Source organism: Peromyscus eremicus, chromosome 7 (assembly GCF_949786415.1).
Source record: "Peromyscus eremicus chromosome 7, PerEre_H2_v1, whole genome shotgun sequence".
In the NCBI taxonomy this organism is placed as follows: domain Eukaryota; kingdom Metazoa; phylum Chordata; class Mammalia; order Rodentia; family Cricetidae; genus Peromyscus; species Peromyscus eremicus.
This window is the reverse complement of record NC_081422.1, coordinates 20,276,773-20,300,525: the sequence shown is the minus strand read 5'-3', so window position 1 is coordinate 20,300,525 and position 23,753 is coordinate 20,276,773. Positions and strand designations below refer to the sequence as shown.

The 23,753-nt window shown below is 41.8% G+C and overlaps 1 protein-coding gene across 1 annotated transcript in view; it reads left to right on the top strand.

Moving 5' to 3' along the window:
* The window catches only part of Dpy19l1 (dpy-19 like C-mannosyltransferase 1), a 97,222-nt gene extending 73,732 nt beyond the window's left edge, over nt 1-23,490 (top strand). Inside the window, exons 14-23 of the mRNA XM_059267531.1 lie at nt 4,688-4,789; nt 6,778-6,849; nt 8,715-8,764; nt 12,517-12,541; nt 14,025-14,144; nt 15,352-15,526; nt 16,187-16,286; nt 17,354-17,479; nt 20,749-20,938; nt 22,242-23,490. Coding sequence (XP_059123514.1) covers nt 4,688-4,789; nt 6,778-6,849; nt 8,715-8,764; nt 12,517-12,541; nt 14,025-14,144; nt 15,352-15,526; nt 16,187-16,286; nt 17,354-17,479; nt 20,749-20,905 — 927 coding nt within the window. The 3' untranslated portion in view covers nt 20,906-20,938; nt 22,242-23,490. The remainder of the gene's footprint in view (nt 1-4,687; nt 4,790-6,777; nt 6,850-8,714; nt 8,765-12,516; nt 12,542-14,024; nt 14,145-15,351; nt 15,527-16,186; nt 16,287-17,353; nt 17,480-20,748; nt 20,939-22,241) is intronic.
* The last annotated feature ends 263 nt before the right edge of the window (nt 23,491-23,753 follow it).

Genomic DNA, 23,753 nt, shown 5'->3' with positions numbered 1-23,753 from the left:
CCTGGGAAAGGCTGTGCCTCCCCTTCTCCGCTCTTTGTCCTCCTGGAGGAGCCTGGGCCTGTCCCTGCTCCTGTCACTTCTCTCGAGTCTGAGGAGCTTATAGTGTTAGGGTTCGAGGATTCCCACTTGCAAGTTTTATGTGGGTCTCATTTCATCAGTGATGAATTCAAAACAAAACCAGAAGCAAACAACAGCAACACAACACTTGTACTTCACAGGAAAGGCTTTTTCAGCAGAGTTTTACAGTTAGCTTAGAAAGGCCACGTCTCACATGTGAGATCTTGTAGTTTACCTGAATTGAGGAACTTACTGAGGGTAGCATGGGGTCATTAAGCATTAGTTGGTGTTATCATGGTTGTTACTGCTGTAATTGATTGTGTACACATGCATGCACACCATTTTCGTCCTCGTGGATTCACTGATGGTGCTTAGGTTGCTAGGTTGGCGGATAGTGCTGCTGTGCGCTGAGGTGTGAATAACTCGTTAGTTAATTTTGAACGGTGATTTGAGAGATTGCAATACATATCTTAGTTTAAAACAATCCACTTAGGCTCCTGCTGGCTTAATTCAGGTGGAATCTATAGTACCTCTCCTTAGAGTCTGCTCCTCTCCCTTTGAGCCGTTACTGTCATACATTGGCCATCGGTGTGTTAGTGCCCGCAGCACAGGTTCTCATTATTGCTTCATGCACTCTTCTATCTTAAACGAAGAGAAAAAGAACAAGGCGGGTTATATCGCCTTTTGTATTTATCAGCATTTTCTGCCATTTTTATTGCCTTTTCTTCTTGTGTTTGAGGAGGCTTGTTTACCCATAAGACTTACCCATAGGACTTAATTTTCTAATTTTTCATAAGCCAGGTCTCTTAGCAATGGGTTCTGTCGGGTTTTGTTTCTGTTCCAGTGTTTAGTCTTGGTTGGTTGTTGTGGGTTTTTTTTTTTTTTCTCATTTTGCTGTTTATAGAATTGTTTGTTGACTGTAGTTTCTTTAAAACTTCTGTCCTTTATTATTTCTGAGAAGCCAATCAATATTCTTTAGTAGATATTGATAAAATCACATCTTTCCTGCCTTCCATGCCCCTTTGCCTGCTCCCTGAAGGTCCACACCACCTTCTGGCCCATCAGCTGTGGGCTTGTGGAATGCTTGGACTCTCTTGGATCCTCGTGTACATGTGTACACTTCCCAGTCCTCCAGGGTTGTAAAGATCCCCCATCCCTTAGATGGTTGTCTCGTCTCTAGCTTCTCACCGTAGCCTTGACAGCTAGTCTGCCCATCTTCTGTTGACGTCACTGGGATTGAAGCAGTGGTTCTGGAGGGAAGGCTTTTTATCTTTCATTTCCTGCTGTTGTTGAAGACAGCACAGATGTTTGTTTCTAATCTGCTCCAAATCAAGTTTTCAAAATTGGGCCCACCACGCTCACAGAGACCATGCCATTGACCTGGCAAACTAAAGAATCCATAGTGGTGTTGATGGTGGTTGGGACAGCCACACACTCCCATTTCTTCAACCAAAGTTCATTTTCATCAGAAAATACAACTTGGTGACGTGGTTGTTTGTGACACTTCTGTCATGTTATAGTTGTCTTGGGGGAGGGAGTTTCTGACTCTCTCTTCCATATCTACAAGCTCCCACATTCACTGACATCTCACATGGACCCAGTGTTGTGCTCCTGAAGCAAATCTCATTTGCTCATTGTGTTCTTCTGTAGACGGAGTTTCTCTGTGTCTTGGCAGCTGCTCCCAAATAACCACTCAGACTTATTATTAACTATAAATACTCGACCATTGGCTTAGGCTTGTTGTTAGATAGCTCTTATAACTTAAATTAACCCGTTTCTCTCCATCTGTGTGCTGCCCCAGGCTTGTTACTTCATGTATGTACTTTCCATCCTGCTCGCTCTGCATCTCCTCTCGACTCCTGGGACTCCACCCTTCTTCCTCCCAGCATCCTCTGTCTGGCTGTCCTGCCTAGCTACCTGCCAGTCAGCTCTTCTATTAAACTAATCAGAAGGTGCTTTGGCAAAGAAACATACATCTTCACAGTGTAAAAAAAGATTATTCCATAGCACTGTTCTTTCTTAATAGTGCTGAGTTTGGCTGGCTAGTGTTTTAAGAATATTGCCTTTAATCGTGATAGGTATTAGTCATAGTTTTCTTCTTGTAATGATTTTGTCTTCAGGATAGTGATAGCTTCCCACATTTTTGAAGATGGGTTCAGTCTCCTACTTTCAGAGAGCATTTGAGTAGAGCTGCATTTCCCTCTTAGATGTAGGCAGACAGCAACACTAAAGCCTACAGTGTTAAGGATTTTCTGTGTGAGGAGGTTTTCAGTACAAACTCGACTTTTTTGGGAACTTAGCCATCTGGCTGGAGCTTTGACAGGTGTCCTCAGGGCCACTTTGCCTGTTCCCTGTGTGCTACTGAGTGGAGCATGCTTTTAGAATTGCATGTGCAAGTTTATGTGTGAGTGTGTGTGTGTGTGTGTGTGTGTGTGTGTGTGTGTGTGTACTTATGTATATGTATGTATGAATGTATGTCTATGGGAAATGGTCTTTTCTTATTAAACAATTAAATTTTCAACTTCTCTAACTTGACATTCTACATGTATACCATGTATAGCATCGTGTGGGGAAGGGTTGGTACACTGTGGAGGGCTGAAAAGCAGCCTTTCCTCAGATAAATTGGTTGTTTCGTGGCTGGAGCTCTTCACATCCATTCTCTGCACTTTGCAGTGGCATGCAAAGGTGACAGTCACCTGATGTGCAGTCCCTGCTGAGTTCCTCCTTCCTGCCTGCAGCTGTGTGTCCTCTGGCCACCCCTCCCCACTCTGTCCTCTCCCACACCGGTTTTAACCACCCTTCTTGTGAGAGTCGTTTTTGTAGAATCCGTTTGCAAGATCGAGCATGTAGGAAAATGTGGGGCCCTTTTGCTTTTTCCATTCTTACTTTCTGGTAAATTTGTCTTAATTATTCCTGTAAGTAGTGCTTTTTGTATACTTTATAAATTTGCTTTTTGTGACTTTCTACATGATCTAAAGGTTTATTAAATTTTGGCCTATTTAGTTTCCAGTCAAAAAGACTCTTATGGCCATTCCTAGATATTTCTAGTTTTACTACATTTATGATTAGAAAAAATTTATATGAAATTTCGACATACTGTTATGACATGCTATATATAAACACTTAATTTTTTTTACTGTGCTTAAGGAAAATGTGTGTGTTCTTCCTATAAAGTTTATAGTCTTTACTTATGGACTAATTAATTATATTGTGCTGATTTATGTTAAATTTTATCTTCTCTTGCTCCTGGAAAAATGCTTAACACTTCCAGTGAATACCGTCAGCTTGCCTATTTCTCCTACAGCTGTCAATTTCATAGACATACATTTGGTAGTCCACATACAGGCCTGTGTCCTTTTGTCTTGCTACTCGTTTCTCAGCAAAGTATTGTCTTTTCACTTTTCAAGTTTTCCTGAATCCCTATGTGTTTTTTATCTTGAATTTTATTTATTTATTTATTTATTTATTTATTTATTTATTTATATTTATTTGTGTGTGTGTGTGTGTGTGTGTGTGTGTGTGTGTGTGTGTGTGTGTGTTTTGGGAGGGATGTGGAGGGAGTTCTTTCTTCCCACTATGGTTCTGGGAGTACACTCTGTTCATCAGTTTGCATGGCATGTCCCTTTGCCTGAATCTCTCTGGCCTTTGAACTTAATTCTATGAAATGCCTCGGTTACCACCCTAGGTTTTTGTTTCAAACTTATGTTGTTTATTTTCTTTTATGCTTTGGTGTGAACCTATCTTTGATAGACAGCATAATATTGTATTTGTTCCCTTAAGTCAGTTTAAGCATCTGCCCTTTAATTAGATAATTTAAACTCCTTGTGTATATGGCAATTGCCTTTTGCTAGGAAGTTTTGCTTCATTTTCTCTTCTGTCTGGCAGCTCGTGTTTCATCATGTTCCCACACCCTTCTACTCCCCTCTCACCAGCTCCTGGGCCTCTTTTCCTAGGCTTTGAAAGTTTGGTGAATGTCTGATGTCTTCAAGCCTTCCTTTTCTCTCTATAAAGTGAAGGAGGCGAATGTGACCGCATGCATGCCCTTGTTGGCCGTCAGTCAGAGGCGCCTTTTCTCCCATGTCTGCTACCTTTAAACTGTCTGCTAAGTCCCTTCTCAGAATTGAGAATCGGCCTTAAGAGTTCCTGGGCTCATACCGCCTGGTAGAGAGCAAGGTGGGCCTGGAGAGCTGTTTTCCCAGGTTTAGCACCAATTTTGTTCCCCGGGCTTCAGCCCTCTCCTTTTTCATAAAGGGTGTCCTGCTGTTTCAGGATCCTCGTGCACTGTTAGCTTAGAAGAAGTCTAGCGGAAGAAAGCAGGCTGGGGAGCTGTTTTACCAGGTTTAGCACCGTGAACAGAAAACCTCAAGGGTAAAAGCCTTGGGCATTGTTGAGTGGGCGGTAGTACACATTGGTAGGAAGCTTTGGGAGCTGTCACTTGCTGGCAGAACAGGGGGCACAGCTGTGAGGTTGGAGGAACAGAAGAACAGAACTTTCTTTAACATAAAAGCCCAGATTTGGAACAATGGACTTTTTCATACAGTGAAAACTATTTTTAGATACTGTTAAGATTAAAATGCATAATTATAATGTTTGGCTTAGTATAATGATTCCTGACTTTATTTCTTTCTAGGCTCATATTGGCAACTTATTAACATCAAAATTCTTCAGTTACAAGGATTTTGATACTTTACTATATACTTGTGCAGCAGAGTTTGACTTTATGGAAAAGGAGGTAAGCTCTGACTTGGGATTGCGTTCCCTTGGCTTCAGCCCTTCCGTTTCCTAAAGGATGCCATGCTGTTTCAGGGTCTGCATGCACTGTTGTCTCAGCTTAGAAGAAGAAGTTAGCAGCTTAATGCAAGCTTTACCCATTTGTATATTTATTTATGACCTTTTCCATGTTGGTAATTTGGAAATATGCATTCAGAATGCCCACAGTGCTTGGATGGGTGAGCACCGACATTTCCCCAATTGCTTCTTTTCAGAGACAACATTACACAGTTCAGTCAGGTTCTTGGGCTTGTATGCTCCCACTCACTGTGTCGATATTTGAACGATCTCATTGCATTTAAATATCAATGAGCACAGGTTTTTCATATTAACATTTCTCCTTTGAAAACTTGATTCAGATATTTGATATTTATAGGAAAACACGAGAGTAGGTAGTGGATTGTAAGATAGAATCCTGCAATGTGAATTAATGGTCTTGAACAAACACGTCCTAGTCTTTGTGTTATAGTCTACTAGTTTCTAGTAGTATATTGCAAACAGATATTGTGAAGACAAAATGAGATTTCACATACTAAGGTGCTTTGATCTCCTAAGTGAAATATTATTTTCAATACTTTACGAGGTAGTTTGTTTCAACAAGCATGTTTATATTAGCCTTGGAAGCACCATCCATGTCGAATTCCTTTATTGCTGTTTACACCTGATACATTTTCCTCTGAGGCTACATCTGTGTAGGAATATACTAAACTGGCCATCACTTTATTGGCATATTTATTGCTCCTATAATCCCACTCTGATAATTCCATGTCCTGAGTGCCAGGTCAGCAGCCTTCAGTGTAGACTTATCTATTCCTAGTCAAGTGTGTCTTGATGGCTCCAACTGCGTGTTGGTCTTCGTTCATCCTATTTATGATGTTGATACACAATAGCTGATAAAACTATACAAATGATAGTGAGAAAAATCAAAGGAAGAATATCTTGTAGGGTCTTAAAATACCGGTTTATGAGAAATGAAGACTCCTTCAAGAAAGTGGTAAAGACAATAGAAGGTAAATATAAGCAGAGACCTGAGATGTTGTAGGAGGGGCTGGAGACTACTGAGAACATCGTGCATGCTACTGTAACCCAAGAGTGGTCATTGCCAGGTCTAGTGAAATAAATTGTGTGTTGAGGCATGGCACAACGTCATTCAGCTTCAACAGAAAGCCAGGCTCTGGTGTGCCATTCCTGTCTCCGTGTGCATCTGAAGTCAGGGACAGTGCTGCCGAGGCAGTTGAGTGTCTGTCACCTGAGGGAGTGCATTCCTTTTATAGTACATCAGTATAGTAGGGAAAGAGACAAACCTTGAAAGCTAGTCCCGAACAGTTCAAACTGACCTGGAAAGATGCTTAAAACATGTAATGGAGTAAACAGAGGAGATCTTTCCAGAATTGACTCACAAAAGTGAAAGAGCCACATCCCGACAGTGGCTCACGTAGGGAGATAACTGAGAGGTACATAAGACTGTGTTACTAAATACATTTTTATAAATGTATCTGTTGATGAAATATAAAAATTAGCTTTGTTATCTTCGTAAACATCAGTCATTATCCAGTGTATATTTGTGTAGAAGAAGAAATACAATGGGAAAGAATATACATAAAATGCACAAGGTAGCTTGTTTCATGTAGATAAGTACTGTTTGCTTGGGATGAATAGTGAGGTCTGCAGTTAGACAAATAGTGTGTGAAGAGAAGACTCTCTTGTTGCCTTTCACATGAGTTTTGGGGACTGTATTTTTAGTGTTTTCAACTCAGCACTGGTGAAATGTGTTTCTATGGAAACATGCTTTAATTTCAGTGATGGGAGTCAGTGGATAGATTCGACTCTTGGTTGATGAATGTTTGTATTTCTCTACTTATGCTTTTAGAAATTCACCCATTTCATCATTTGAAAAGAAGTTTTGTTTGGCTAAAACATTTCCTTCTAACAAATACCCCTCAATTTTAGACTCCACTGAGATACACGAAGACACTGCTGCTCCCTGTTGTTCTGGTCGTGTTCGCTGCGATTGTTCGAAAGGTGCGCTCGCCACGGAATGCCCTTCCCAATTAAACATCTTCTCGTTTTTGTATAGTACTTACGGATATTTGGCTACATGATAATAGCATAGTTTTGTACTGATTTATTGAAACATTCTGTATTTTCTTACCTGACGGCCTTTGATGAATGCTTACAAATCTTAAAGATATTCTGCTCCCTGCTAATCTAAAATAGACCCAGGAAAGAATGGCTTAGGTTCTGATTGTGTTTTGGAAGTCATGTCTAGAGGTCATAGTTGACTGAGATACAAGTTGATCTACCTATGTCTATTATTGGCTGGATTTTAATGCTAAGTAATATTTCCAAAAATATTTAATATTTAGCTGTTTTTATATGATAGATGAGCAGTTTGCAGTTACTCCTGAATGGGGTTTATTATTAATCAAATAGAAGACTTGGGAAGTTGCAGTGTATTGATGAACTGGATAACTTGCTTATGCTCCAACTTTGCTTTGATAGTGAAATTCTAAGCCCTTGTGTAAACTAGGCATGAGAAACATCAATCTTCTGTGAAGAAAAGCAGGTGTGGAACTGTTTCTTAAGTAACTTGTGAAGGCTCTAACTACATGAGACCTAAGAGATGAGATTAGCCTGCGATCGAAGAAGAGATGACAAACCCTAACAATTTCTTGATCTCTAGTGATTTGGGTTAACACAGCATATTTATCAGTGGGGTAGTCTGTACTGTGGTTACTGTTCACATTGTGTTTGTACTGTGCCTTGTACTCCCCCAGACTATTTCCCCACAGCATATTTTGATGTGTTACTCAGCCAGTGACCCATGGGGTAGTCAGACACTGCCTTGGAAGATCACAGGTTGTTAGTAGCTCCTTTTGTGCCCATTGTCACCCCAGACTGTCTCAGCTCCCTCCTCCTGTACCAGACACCTGCTGGTCCTCAGCGTGGCGCTCAGCATGTTTCAGCTTCTGCCGCTTTACTCGGTTCCATTGTGTGCCAGGTGCTGTACCTGCCTTGCACTTTTGCATTGATTCAGACATCATAATCCTCAAAAATGATCAGATATTGACTGTCAAGAACCTATTCAGACTACAGTGGCCCGGCATGATAGCACAGGCCTTTAATTTTCGCACCTGAGAGACAGAGGCAGGTGGATGTCTGTGAGTTCTAGGCCAGCTAGAGCTGCGCAGTGAGATGAGACTCTGTTCAATAAAACAAAACAAAAAACTGCAGCTTTGATGGCAAGATGTGATGGAGTATAGTAGGTCAGATGAGCGAAGCGACACTGTTTAGTTTAAAGAGCAAAAGATTCAAATAGAAGCTGAGTAATTAGTTTCAAATATTTAAGAGCCTACCATTTGGAAAATAAGACTATGTTCCTTTTAGTGCCTTAGAAATATGGTCAATGATCAACTCCTGGAGATAGGACTTTTGACCAGGATGCATAAGACCAATCAGGGGAGTATTAGAACCTCAGGCAGCAGCCCAGTGCCTCCTCCAAGGGTTAAATAAGGCGTGTGCAAGATGTTGTCTCTGAGCCCCTGTGCTGTTTGTGTGTGTGAGTAAGGGAGGTAGTGGCTGCCACTTCTGTGGGTGGGAAGGAGCAGGAGCGTCAGGGCCAGCAGAGCCACCTAATTTTTCTCCCCCTCAGGAAGACCATTTCATCCTTCTGAGCGCATTGCTCACGTTCTAAATGGGTATTGTAATTTTCCTAATAGAACTGCTAAATTAGACACATTTAAGGACTGTGCTAGTACAAGATAATCTTGAAATTATTATTTTCTGAGTGATCTCTTATCTCCATACTTCTCATATTTATATTAAGAGTTTTAACATTTATTTTCTTTATAACAGCTTTTCTAAAGTCTTTAAAAATCCATTTTCAGATTGTTAGTGATATGTGGGGTGTCGTAGCTAAACAACAGACACATGTAAGGTAAATATGCACTTAATTTTCTTACTTCCATTTATTGACTATTTGCTACAGTATATACTTCTATGCTTACATGTTGTACACTTCATAAGTGATGATTTCTGTTGTCACTGTTGCCCTTCCTGTATCATTGTCAGTTCTCATCCGGAGAAGCCTGACCATGGCCCCTCACATCCCCTTTCTTGGGGGGACACAGCTTTGCCAGTTCAGCAGAGAAAATTAATTACTCTGTTTGGTGGCCAATAGGTTGCCATATTGAGAAATAGGGAAGTATAAAACTAGATCCTTTCCTTATTTTTTACTCAACTTCCCTAAGAAGCAGTTTTAAAACATAGGTAAGCAAATGTACCTAGAAATTGACAGAGAGAATGTATTTGTAACTGAAGAAGTGAAAGGCCTTTCAGCAGGATACAACACTTCTACACTGGGAAGGTTGACAAACAACATCAACCAGAAGTACTTCAGTTTGATAAATGTTGCCAGAAGCGTTATTGAAAGGAAAAGGACAGTTACAGTGAATATTTGTGATGTGTGACTCAGGATTGATGACAGCCAGGGACACATAAAGAACCTAGAAAAATTAATAGGAAAGTGTTGAGACACTGGAAATGAATGGAAGACACAGAAAAGGGAACCACAGGAAAAGTGAGTTTGCCTGTTTCCTCTCCACCACACTTGTGCCCCTAGGACCTTCTTGTGCACTTCAACAATGGGGAGTTGTCCCTGTGTCTGGGGTTTGCAGGAGTTGAACTCTTTGCCCATTTCTTTCCTGCTCTCCCTTACAGCCTGACTCTTTCCATAGCCAATAGGAAAGAGTAGTAGTTGAAAGGGTGAATATTTCCATATGACTCATAGAGGCTCAGAAAGGCCTACAGTCTTGGTGATGAAGACATTTTGAATACAATTAAAGTCTTTCTACTTAACAGATTAGTAAGAATTGGTAATATCTGGTGCTTGCATAGCTGGGAGAAATGGGGTGTAGTTGGTTGTGACAGGAAGCCATACAGTGGGCCTGCCTTTCAAGCCAACAGTTCCCCAAGTACAGGTACATGCTCCGGAAGTATTCACATGGATGGAGACAGTGGTCAAAGGTTGCTTAGCATGGTGTTGTGTATAATGAGGAAAGTTAATATGGTCAAAATATGTATTAGTACAGAATGGCATTATGGGCCAGGTATAAAATGAAATGTTTTGCCATCTTTATGGTAATAGTTCAATCATACATCATTGGATTGTTTTTTAAAAAGTCAAATAATATACATATATGGCAACTATGCTTTTAACTTATACGTGTGTGTGTGTGTGTGTGTGTGTGTGCATTTTCTTTTATAACTTGAATTTCCTCACCTTTATCAGAGCTTTGAAGCTCTGATAACACATGGGAAAATCTTTTATGTCATTTAGAAACAGTTGGCTGTAACTGTGCCTTACTCATGTGTAGATAAGCAGGAAAGGGGAAATTATTCTGGTATATAATGTCAACATTTCTCTTCATCTGAGGTATTTTTTATTTTTATTTTTGGAAGAGTTTGGAAAAGCTTCAAAGTTAGAACCATAGTGTGCAACTCTGGAAAAGGAAAGTAAAACTTTTCATGGAAAAAGAGATTTGCCTCATCAAGAAGAGCTTTACTACAGAGGGAATTTCAGAAAACCTAAGCTTCATGAGGTTTTCAGTTCAGTAGGGTTGAAGCTCTCTTGTGGAAAAGGGAATGGCATGTTGACATTTCATTTTGCATAAGAACAAAAGTCGTGCCATTATAAAAATAGAGAGGGGAAGAGAAAAGGCTACATTTAATTTGGATGTGATCACCATTTAATGCTCTATTCGTGGCCCTGGAGATAAAGGAGAGTAACTATGCCCTCATGTAGAAACTGCATCAGCTTTGAAGTCATCCTGAGTGCAGGCCCGTCTGGCAGGAGTGCTGGGCTTGGCTTCCTTGCCATCTGTGGGTATGATGGACGATTGTAGCCTGTTAACACATTGGATGCTCAGGAAACAGAGAGGGAGTCTTTGTTTGGAATGAGTGAAGAAGGGACATTCTACCTCCTTCCTGCTTGGCCTGTGTATTTGCTGAAACCAACACACACACATTTTTTGAGACTAGATTCCCAAATCAGATTGTGTTCTGCCTGGGTTGGGAAGGATGATCACTGATACAGATGTTCATCTGTGTTCAAGCCTTGGAAACAGCTCTGAGTTTCTCAGTGTTCTCTCTGTCAGAAAGCTTCCAGATCTGTCTCTCCTCTCTGACACCTCCACTCCCCCAGCAGATGGTCTCAGAAGCTGTGAGCTTTAGCTCTGCTCTTAGGTTTATACCTACCCTAACAGTATGCGGCTCTTGTCATTGTCCTGTTTAGAATCATATCCAGACTTTGGCTATTCCTGCCCACCCTTACCTCCTGTCACCACTGCCTTCCTGGATTACTGCCTCCTGACTGCCACTTGACCCCTCACCTCCCGTCAACCACTCCTCTCTCAGTCTTTGCCTTCTCTCTTCTTCAAGCATGCTGTCTTCATGGCTGGCCCAACAGAACCCCCCTACACTGGACCTTTTGATCCTGTCTGCATTTTGCCCCCTGGGTCTCTCAGTCTTTCTGCCTCAGACCCCACTAGGATATCACTCAGTGTGGATGAGACTAAGGAGCATGTACCTCTCTGGGTACTCATGTTCCTGTGTGGTACACCATTTCCTGTTCTCTACAGTTCTAGCCACTGGGAGACAAAGTCTTATTTGCCCTTTTTTCCCCCTCTTTGACATATATAAACTGAGAGGATAAGGATTTGTTCTGTTTTGTTGTTCTTCTATCTCCTGTGTGTTCAGTACTCAGTGAACTTGAAGAGATGGATGGATAGATCCATACCCTAGACTCTTGCAGGTCCCATTTTAATGGGGAAGGGGAAGTGAGGTGATATGCCAAAAACAAGTGTGAGCCCTGTCTCCTCTAAGATAGGCAGTGGGATAGGCATGACCACGGAATGGGCACTGGTGTAGGACACAAGCTTCTCTGGTAGCTTTAGGGTCAGTTAGCCTATGAGCAGGTCATTGCAATCAGGAGAGAACAAGGAGGAGGTAGCTGTCCAGGGAGAGAAGTGGGGTCATTGGAGGAGCTACATTGCAGATGATGGATTGAGAGCATTGCAGAGGGACCTCATCCGTTTTAGACTGAAGCAAAGGAGTAGACAGCTTGCTGGCCCTTTCTATAATTGCTCTTCTTGCTACTGTGGGAATTGATGGAGGACCAGGAAAGATGAGGGCAGGACTTGTCAGTCTCTAAGCACATAACCAGATTTTTAAAAAAAGAGCACGTTCAAGCAAAGCCAAGGGCAGATGTTAGCCCTGTTTTGATGTTAAACCCCTAGTGCTGAGAAGACTGCACGTGCGGCTCCTGTGGCCCTGTCATCTCTACTGCAGCAGTGGTACATAGAGCTCAGGGCTCACTAGGGCACAAAGCAGGTACATGAGCTATGAAGGCCTCAGAGTTCTTCACTTGGTGCCTTGAGTGAGCTGGTGTGCACACCATATGATTATTGGCATAGTAAATGTGTACCTAGTCAAATATACATTGCCATTTTAAAAACAAACTGTCTTAAATGGTTGTACACTAGTGTTGGGATAAAACTTGCAGTTATTTTGATTTACTGATATGTGTCTGGGGGAATACTATAGAAGTTGTCGAAAGCTCATATTTGTAGATAAAAGAACAAATAAAGGAAGAGAGTGCCTCAGTAATGAGCCATTTTTTTCTCATTTCAGAAAACACCAGTTTGATCATGGAGAGGTAAATATTTAACATTACTAAGACTTTACTTATTTTTATATATATTTGTGGATTCTGTTTTATACTCCTGATATCTAGGTTTATTGACATTTATCATTAATTTATCTTCAAGATTCTTTGGTGTGTGTGTGTGTGTCGGGGGTGGGGGGAATGTTAGAAGCTGATTGGGTGATCTTTTGCTGAAATGATAAACACTTTGGTCTGTGAGTGAGTCCTTACAATAATAGCGGTTTCTAGAACCCAGTGTATGTGAGGCAGGTGTGTGAGGTGCCATTGCATGGTGGAATGCCACAATTTTCTCCACCTACCTTGTCCTGAAGCTTCAGAGGTGTGACTGGCTTCTGTTTCCACCTTCCTGAGACCGGTCAGCTTCCACCCAGCTCAGGGTAGAGCACTGTGGTTGAGTGGCAGTGGCCTTCTGTGCCCTGACCACTTCCATGCCCTGGTCTCCTGGCAGAAGAAAGGCAGATCCAGAAATCAGGCTGTGTGAACCGTAGGCTTGGCTATGAGCACAGTTGCACAAAGGCTTGACTCAGTGACTCTCTAAATTGAGGCAGCCTGACAGTACATTTTAACCATTTCTCTATGCCCATAGATTTTAACCATTTCTCTATGCCCATAGATTTTAACCATTTCTCTATGCCCATAGATTTTAACCATTTCTCTATGCCCATAGATTTTAACCATTTCTCTATGCCCATAGATTTTAACCATTTCTCTATGCCCATAGATTTTAACCATTTCTCTATGCCCATAGATTTTAACCATTTCTCTATGCCCATAGATTTTAACCATTTCTCTATGCCCATAGATTTTAACCATTTCTCTATGCCCATAAATTGAGGCAGGTGATATCTGTATGGTCCCTCCCCCTACCAAGCCAGGTCCCAGCTCAGAAAATGGGGTGTGTGTGGGAAGCTGTAAGAGCCAGGAGTCAGGGAGGACAGGATAGGACCCCTGCGATCCTGAACACACAGTGGATGTGGTCACCTGCACAGGCACTGTGCATTCTAGCATGGACGGGGTGGGGTTTCTGAGCCTTCATCCCTAACTGAGAAGCTCTTGACAGTTGATGGCTGCTAAGGGAGGGAGGATCAGTTTTCTTTAAAGATGTGGCCCCTGGTAGGTCCACAGTGCTCCAGCAGATGCTCTCAAAGCCATGAGAAGGTGGGGGAGGGAGGGAAGAAGGGAGGGGTGGATGTGTGTATGTACAGGCAGCACAAATTGGACTCTGGGTTTTTGTTTGTTTTCTAAAGGAGGATGCAAAGTTACAGTGTGGAGTGTTTGGGGATGTAGATCTGAGAGGTGCTAGAGGAAGAAGTGGGGAATGATTGTGTTCAAAATGCCTCATTTGAAGTTCTCAAAGAATTAGTGAAACTGTGACATAGAGTCATTTGGGAAGTCATTTCTGCATGTCCAGATGAACGGTATATTCTTGATGTGACAAATGGTAGACATGGGCCCCTGTCTTCCCTCCCTACAGTTGGTCTACCACGCTCTTCAGCTGTTAGCCTACACAGCGCTCGGTGTCCTGATCATGCGGCTGAAGCTCTTCCTGACACCGCACATGTGTGTGATGGCGTCTCTGATCTGCTCCAGACAGGTAACTTGGCAGGGACGGTGAGTGCTACCAACTGGTCCTGAACTAGTGCTGGCTGGTAGCCTTCCTTACCACTGCAGCTCTTCTCTGGTTCTGTACACAGCTTCCTAAAGCCAATGGCCCATGCTGATCATGGCTGCTCTTCTGCCGTGTAAAACTGTCCTTGGCAAACAGCAGGTGCCAAATCACTGCAGACTGGGTCACCTGTAATCAGTACAGGTGCTGATAGAAAGTACAGCTCAACTATAGAATTTTTTTAATATTTATATCACAGAATTTCTAAAAATGGATTTCAAGTTATCTTTCAAATTATATTGTCTTATTCAGATCAAGTTTTAGAATGTTTTTTGTGGTATGTACATTTGTATGTATGTCCTCAATTTTACTCTAAAGTTTAATCGTCCTTGACTATTTACTCTTATCTGTCATGTAATTATATTTAGAGATTTTCGTTCCTCTGTGGTACTGCTGTCTCATCAGTCAGCCCGCAAAGGTGCAGAAGCATCGCCTCTGTTAACTGCAACGAGGTTTACGAAGCTTGAAATCCAGCTCCCAGTCAGGCAGGGATGCCCGCAGAAGAGAACAGTGGACAGTGCTGTTACTTAGTGTAGACTGCCGTGTGGGCTCCAGGCTCCTATCACCATGCACACACTGTGTTAGAAAGGCCCCAGCTCCCTCATTTCTGTCCTTTAGGCAGGGTTGGGACAGGAAAGAAAGCTGGTAGCAAGTCCTCCATCTTGACTCCCATCCCACTGATGTGTACCATGTTCTGCACTGGGTTAAGTTTGCTCCTGCTGTGGTACTGGAGATCAAACCCAGGCTCACAGGCAAGTGCTCTACCTGTGAGCTGTGTCCCTAGCCTGTCCTGGACCCACTTATAAATGGACTCTCATTTTTATTTGCCTGGACCTTGTAAATCAAGCAGGTGATCCGGCTCTTCCTGCAGTGCTTCTTGGGCTGCCCCTCCTGGGTAGAATCGTTTTGATGCTAAAGGTCATTGTTGAAGGACTGTTTGCTGGCTGGCAAGATGACTTAGTGACCTGAACTCAGTGCCTGGAATTCCTGTAAGGTGGAAGGAGAGAACAGCCTCCACAGAGGTTGTCTTCTAACCTCTAACCCTCCCACGGTGGAGTTCTTCCTCAGGATGGTTTTCGTCCTGGAACACACTGCTTTGCCCTGACAGTGACCGGTGTTTTTGCTGTGATTTCAGCTGTTTGGATGGCTCTTTGGCAAAGTACATCCTGGTACTGTTGTCTTTGCTGTATTAGCAGCAATGTCCATTCAAGGCTCAGCAAACCTACAAACCCAGTGGAACATTGTAGGGGAGTTCAGCAATCTACCACAAGAAGAGCTCATAGAATGGATCAGATACAGCACAAAACCAGGTAAAAACAAGAACACCCTGTTACTTTTTATCTAGCCAGGATTCTTTTCCTCCATAATTTTATATGTTACCACAAAATCTTATCCTTGTTTAAAGGATCTGTTACTACTGGCTACATGGCTTAAAGGGGGAGTCTATATAACCTTAGTAATTTATTTTGCTATTTTAGTAAATTTAAATTTATAAAAGTTTTCCAAAGTTTTAGGTGCTACATTTAGCATGCTTTTGTTATATTTCTTCCCTTAATAGAATTTCAGTAATAGCCTTCCCATTCCCACTCACTGGTGACATGCTCTTTAATCCACGTGTCCCTATGGAAACTTACTGTCCCAGTGTGAAGTGGCTGACTCTCAGAGCTACTTGATACTGTGAAATCTTCTTAATCAGTTGGATGCTGCTCCCTAAGATACTGAGAAGAAAGGAAAGGGAAGGGAAGGTGATAAGCACTCCTCAGCGCCGATGACTGTTCCCCAAGCCCGGCTGCAGATCTGCACTCTGCCAGCTTCCTGGCTTCATTCTGCTGCTGCCCTTGAACCTGTAACTCGTGACCCCCCCTGGGCCCCAGGCGGCTCTGTGACTTGTGACATAGCTAGGCTGTCCCGAAGGGAACCCCTGCTGATGCTTTCCCAGCGTGTTCCTGAGACCATGTCGTTGCTTCCAGATGCAGTGTTTGCAGGCGCCATGCCCACCATGGCCAGTGTGAAGCTCTCTGCTCTGCGGCCTGTGGTGAACCACCCTCATTATGAAGATGCAGGTCTGAGGTTAGTGTGCAGATGCATGGGGAAAAGGGCAAGTGCTCAGGCAGATGGACGCGAGCGAGGAACCCACAAGAGTGGAGTGTTTCACAGAAGATAGGGTCAACAGGGTTATTTCAGAGTCATTCATGGGGAAGGAGATGCTGAAATAAGATGGCTAGGCTAGAAACAGAACTGTCTGGGCTCAATGGTGCAGCAAAGCTGTTTTCTTTGTGCTGTTTCCTGTTCTGCAGAAAGAAAATCCGATCAGTTGTCCAAGATAGCTAGGCCTCCTCATGCCGTCATCCACAGTTGTCCTACACTCCAGTTTAAGGTTTTTAGTAAAGCCTCCTCCTTAAAGGCTTTTTTCTTGAAATCTGAGGAGTCATTTGGAAGAGAATCATTCAGTGGGATTTCTGCTCTGCTTTTATGAAATTGTTTGCTGTAATGAGCTTAGATATTTTTTGATGATATAAGACTTGTTTTTCCCATAAATGATGCCTTGCATTCTCCTAGAAGAGGTGAAGATTTAATATCAATGTACTTCCTAGAGGAGATAAAGTTATTCATTTCCCAAATGATCAGATGAATACTATTAGTATATTGTTTTGCATAACAACAGGGTATAGATTTTATAAATAAAAAGCTTTTTCATTAAAAAAAATCCATTTCAGTGAATGAATTTCCAAAGCAGTTTTATAGAGTGAGTTTTTCTTAAATCTAGAAGTCAAGTGGGGAGCCTATGGGCTGTGCCCTTGGCCCTTTTTAGCATTGCTGGGGTATTTGCTCTCAGCTCTGTCTGCAAACAGGGTTGCTGGACAGTTAGAAACAAAAGCAAATGAACAAAGAGAAGACAGAGTTTGAAAATGTGGGCTTGTGTTAGAACCACGCCCCTTCTTCTAGGCCCCACAGGCGAATTCTGCCTTCCAGTTGTCTGCTCACTCTGACCCCCTTGTAACCTCCTCCAGGGTGTCTGCACCTCTTCCTCCTCTGGAGTGTGCTCGCTCCATGCCATGCTTGCTTCCAGATAGTGTTGACTGTGTCCTTTTTAGTCTTGAAAGATTGTTTGCCTACTTATTTTTTTTTTCTTGAAGAGCCAGAACAAAAATTGTGTATTCGATGTATAGCCGCAAAGCAGCTGAAGAAGTGAAGAAGGAATTGATGAAATTGAAAGTGAATTACTACATTCTAGAAGAGTCATGGTGCATAAGAAGATCCAAGTGAGTATCCATACAATTAATAGTTTATAGTATGAGTCAACACCCTGTACATAATCAGACCTTTTTACTCATTATAGAAATATACTTTTAAATAGTGATATGCATGTATATATTGCCTAAAACTAAAATATACCCATTTTTAAATAGGTAATTGTAGATGAGTTTTTATAACCTTTTACATTTTCAAAGAAAACTTTCCTTAATTCTAGCAATGGAAGTTAAATAAAGTTAAAATAATTATATTGAGAAGGAAATCATGCAGATTCTCACTGATGCTTTTTTTTTAAACCTTTTTTTTTCCTTTAATAATGAATGTTGCTCTGTTGTCCAGCCTGGCTCTGAGCTGTCCTTAACTGATGCTTCTAATTCAGCCTTCTGAGGATCTAGGCTTATGGACATACACCACTGTGTCCAGCATCACAAATGCTAGTGAAAGATGGGGCTGGCCACCGAGGGGACTTGCAGAATGCCAGTAGCAGGTGTTACAAAGACAGATGGGGCTCCTAAGCCATTTCTTTGCCCCTTCACTTTTCCCCAGCGTGTTGGGCTCTGGAAAACCAAGAGTACGTTTATGAATTCTCAGTTGTCATGTTCTCTACCACCCAAAGTGTGGTAACAGTTCAGCCTTGATGTGTGTGAGAACTTTAAGGGTGGAAACCAAAAGCCCAGCCTTACTATTCTAGGTCAGAGGTCCTCAACCTTCCTAATGCTGTGACCCTTTAGTACAGTTCCTCATTTTGTGGTGACCCCCAACTATAACATTATTTTTGTTGCTACTTCATAACTGTAATTTTACTGCTGTGATGAATTGTAATGTAAATATCTATATTTTCCGATGGTCTTAGGTGGCCCTATGAAATTGTCATTCAATAACCCTCATAGGTCATGATCCACGGGTTGAGAACCACTGTTCTAGGTGTTCCGCTCTGTAGCATCCAATGTTAATAAGGCTATTCAAAAAGGTGCGCTGGGACCTCTAAGTGGGGGCTGTCACTGGTAGGCTCTCTGGCAGTTGGAAGCAAAGTGAAAAATTATGTCTTGTACACAATGAACATTTACAAAAGGGAGATAGGCCAGTATGGTGTTGGCTTATGGCAGCAAAGTGAGAAGGGACCAAAGTGTACACCCAGGAGAGAGGCCTTCAGTAATTCATAGCTCGGAACTACCAGCTATGAAATGTGCAAATGGCTCTTTGTGTACCAAGACACAGAAAACAGCACATTGTATTGTTGTGAATCCCATAATATCCTCAGTTCTCTGAAAGCAACACAGAACTGCCCCGTTCATTATGTGTGAGTGGGAACATGGGTCAGAGCTCTAGCAGGATAGTTACATGCTGATGTCCATAAACAGTGCTCTGAGAAATGATAGTCAAGGCTAATGGATGTACTTGCCAAGTGGTGAATGTTGGGCTGGATAGTCACAAAGGATAAGAATAAATGGAACTTGGACTTCCTAGAAATATTTTCTTCTCATTAAGAAAAAAAAAAGAACGAAGAAAGGAAGGGAGGGAGGGAAAGAAAAAAGGAAGGAAGGAAGGAAGGAAGGGAGGAAGGAAGGAAGGAAGGAAGGGAAAATATAGAAAGAAAAGTAACTATGACAAAACAGCCATGGTCAACTTTCTGTAATTTTTTCTCTCTTTTTCTTCTTTTTTTATTGTTTATATTGGGGATTGAATGTAGGGCCTCATGAATGTTATTAAAGCAGCACTTTTTCCATTTTCTTGTTTTGAGATATCATCTCAGTAATTTGCTCAGTCTAGCCTTGAACTTGAGATAGTCCTACTTCAGCCTCAGAGGTAGGTGGGATTATAGGCCTGTGCCACCAGCACCAGCTTTTCTTTTTCTTAAGATCTTCCAAAGCAAGTAAAAATAGAAGACCAGACTAGCCTTGAACTCACAGAGATCTGCCTGCCTCCCAAGTACGGGGATTAAAGGTGTGTACCACCATGCCCATCTACTTACATTATTATTTATAAAATATATTATTGGCTGTGCATGGTAGCATACATGTAATCCTAATTTTCCTGTACTCTCAAACCTTGGGACTCTGAGACTGGAAGGTTACATGTTTAAGGCTATCCTAGGTCACATGATGAGTCTCTGATTTTTGTGGGGGTGGGGGGGAGTACATCGTATTTGAGATTTAATTATTCATTTAGCTAAGATGTAAGCTTACCTCTGTAGGTCTCAGAAAGTCCATATATCCAGAAATGAGCTCAAACTGGGCTGTAGGAGGATTTCTGGTGGTTTAAAAAGCCAGCATTCCTCAGGAAGTTGTGAAACAAGTTCACATCTGCCAAAAGGAGTCATTTCCCTCACCTCTGTCAGAAGGGACATATGCCTCTGTTGGCATGCACATGCGGTTGTATACGAAAGCCCATGCTGTGCCTGCGGGCTCCCTCACTGTCTTCTCACAAGTATGCTTCTCACCTGCTAGACATTTCAAAGTCCACACGAGCATCCTGGCCCTTCTCCTCAGCTCCTGTTCTTTCTACCCTGTGTCCCAGCTCAGTATCTATTCCCTCACTATTCTTTCTCTTGCTCTTCTTGTTCCTCTCATAGGTAGTCCCAGCCATGTCCAGTCTGCCTTTTCTCTCTCTGCTCTGGATTCTGGATGTTTTTTTTTTTTTTTCTCTTTTACCTACAATTAAAGCCTTAACCATGCCTTGGAGTGGGTGTATTGGCAGTTTATTTGATGTGCCCCCCCATACAGTCACAATAAGACTTTCTTTTAAATTGACTCATTTTAGAGTATAATGGATACACCTTCCCTGTGAACTAGGCAGATTTCATCATCTTTAAAACTAATATTTTTTGTGCATTGTGCCTGGTGCCGTAGATATTTAACTGCCCTCAATCTGCACATTCTGAGTGGCAAACCAGTGCATGGGCATCTTCCCCCTTCACACAGGTGTGAACCAACTCAAACCAGTGCATGGGCATCTTCCCCCTTCACATAGGTGGGAACCAACTGAGGGAACATAACTATGATAGCACATTCTTGACAAGTAACAGAGGCTGAGCTTCCCAGGGCCTCTGAGCTGTTGCCCTGTATTCTATATGTCTGTCCTTATATACCCTGTTGCTGTGTTTCCCATGTCCTAAAAGGGGAGCTATGGCAGCTTACAAAAATAAAGGATTATGAGATTTTACAGGATATAATGTAAGTAGGAGAGCTGAACTGAGACGAGGTGCGTGGGCAGTGTTCTGTGCTGTGTGCACTTGGATAACATGCATTGATTTTAACATGTGCATTTACTCTTCTAGGCCTGGGTGCAGCATGCCTGAAATCTGGGATGTGGAGGATCCAGCCAACGCTGGGAAGACACCCCTGTGTAACATCTTGGTGAAGGAGTCCAAGCCTCACTTCACCACAGTGTTCCAGAACAGCGTTTACAAAGTCCTAGAAGTTATCAAAGAGTGACTGCCATGTGCCCCGGCTACAGAGACCGCATCAGTAATGGCTTTACTGCTTTGCCACTAAGTCGTGTATCGTTTTAACTCAGATTGCAAAACCTTTAAAAGTCTTTCAAAGTAACTGTTTTCAAATGGAAAACATTTTATTTGGTCAATTTGTCATTCTGATTGTGAAAATGACTTACATCAGATCAATTAGTTACTGTTTCAGTGCACCTGTTAAAATTTGCTATGCAAATGAGTATATGCTTGTACTTCATTTAAATATTTGTGTTAGAGTGAACAAAGCCATCTGTGTAGAAATACATCATGGGTCATGACAAAGATGAAGATGATATGAAAACATAGTTCTTTCTGAACTGTTGAGGGCCTGTTAACCCACCTGCCTTCTTACTTACCTCCTGGTCTTACCTCTGGACACTCGGGTGACTCTGTCCCAATCTTGTCAGCCCATCTTACCATGAGTCCAGGTGCTGCTGGCCTCTGGGTCACCTGCACATCTTACTTCCTGGTGCTCTTTTGTTCTGTATGGCGCTTGTGAATCAAGTGTTCCTGCCCATTGTTACCCAGACTCCTGGATGTGGTGGGAGGAACAGCTCTTTAGTTCCCAGCCATGTGGCATCTGCCTCTTCCCACACAGACTTTTTTTTCCCCCCAAATAAATGCTATCTTGTCTTTAGGTTGATTAGCAAGTGCTTATTCTTGGTTAAAAAAAATTAGTAAATGTGTATTTTTCTCATTTTTAGTATTAATCAAATATTATATTTTAATATTTTTAATCCATTTAAAATTTTTTCATGATTAATTACAGTTTTAAGAAAAGCTATTTTGGACAACCTCAAATATGATGCATCTAGATCCTAATATATATAGAGACGTAGCTTATGGTAGACTGTAGTATATGGTAATTTTTCTTTACTATTAAGATAAAATAAAACATAACTAACTTTTCTGTCAAAATGTAAATGAATAATGATAATAGAATAGTTTTTCTATTTTGCTTTCAAAATTGCCTGTCTTTAATAAGACAAAGCCTTAAGCCTTATAATTTTACCTAAAATAAAAAATTCAGTATGAGGAATGAGTATGTTCAGTCTTCCCCATTTTTTCTTGCTTGTTTTTTTTTTTTTTTTTGATTGTTTGTTTTTTGAAAAATTTCCAAACATGCTTTGAATTTCTTATATAAATTTTGTTTCTTAGAAGTTAATTTGTGTGAAATGGGATTCTTCAAAACCATGGATCTTCATTGTTGTAAGAAATGGTTTTCAGGTTTTAAATTCTAAGCAAATTGTGACCATGGCTGACTACACATTTAATTACAGTCTTCTCTTTATTAACCACAGGCTGATTAACCTCAGTGTGGATTGCCCTTGAGACCGGAGTCCTCAGGGATGGCTTCCGGTGCCCACTCCTGGCAGCCACAGAAGAGCTGTTCTCTTTCTGCCTTCTTACCAGAGCCCAAGGACAAGCTTGTCTGGGGGAAGCGCAGGCTTGCTCTTATTGGTCAACCTGCAAAAGACGGCATGTGAGACTGAGTGTGGCCTCACTGTCCCCAGAGCCAGCCTCACCTCCCAGGGTCTCCCTCCCTGGAGCTGCCCAGGCACTGTCATTCCCAGTGTCAAACACTCGGACTGTGCTTCCTCACTTGGAGCTTAGTTTTGTTTATAAGCTTTTACCAATTCAGTAAATAGAGAAGTGGCTGGAGATTGGTGGGTTAGGAGTTTCAGTGATGGTGCAGTAATGCAAGGAAGTGGAAAGAGGGCTGTTGAGGTTGGAGGAAAAGAGTGGGCATGGGTGTGAGGGGGGTGTGCACGCCCTGCTTGTCTGCACTCATTCTGCAGCCTGAGATGGCTGGTGTGTGTATACAGCAGTTAGATTTTTTTTTAATCACCTTTTTAAAGTTCTTTTCTGTCCTTACCCTCTAACAGTTCCCTTCATAATAAGTTCATGTGTAATGATTGGAAATTCTGTACAGAGAAACAAAACATTAAAATACTATTAGAGCCAGTTCACATGCTGGGAAACATTAAAAGTAGTCTAAATTAGTTCTTTGCAGAAGCCTTTTGTAACAGTATTTCTTAATGTAACTCCACCAGCAACCTCCGCTTGTATTTTAGGCAAGTCAGCTTGGAACAGAGGCCTTGGGGGTCCACTGCACATTTAGCCTCCAGCACATCCAGTAGCAGCCGGTGCTCGGCGGCATAAACACTTTTATGGCGACATGGAGCAGTAATAGATTCTGTGTAGCTGACAATGCAGCATTAAAGCTCAGTATTTTGCATATTTTTAGCATTTACAAATATTTTTGCTTTAGTGTGAGGAAAGTAAGGAAAGACAGGAGGCGATTGAAATAGTTATTATTGTGACATTTGAAAAAAAGCTGGGTAATACTTCCATAAAAAAATAAGCCTCTAAAATGCCTGACAGAAAATGTGTGCTGTTAAAGTAGGCCAATAGCATTAAGGAGAAAATAAAAGGATGTGTCTCAAATAAAGTGATAACTGCATAGGAGTATTGTATTTTTATGAATTTTATGCCCCTTGTTTACATGTACTATATATGTTAAATAAAAAATACATGAAAAATGTACAATGTGTTTTCTTTGCCCACTATTTTCCTTTGCACCCTGACTGTGACCGTGCACATTTTTATTTCTAGTCAGATGGCCATGAACTGGTCTGCACCAACTTGCAGGCCTCTTTGAAAAAGGATAGTCACCACAGGGCCCATTGTTGATGGTAGATGCTAGAATCATCCAAAACTTTATTATGTGTATGGTCAAAGCCACACATGTTCTGTTGTCCTTTTCCGCAACGGACATATGTGTTGGTATAATTAGAATTGCTGACAGCTTT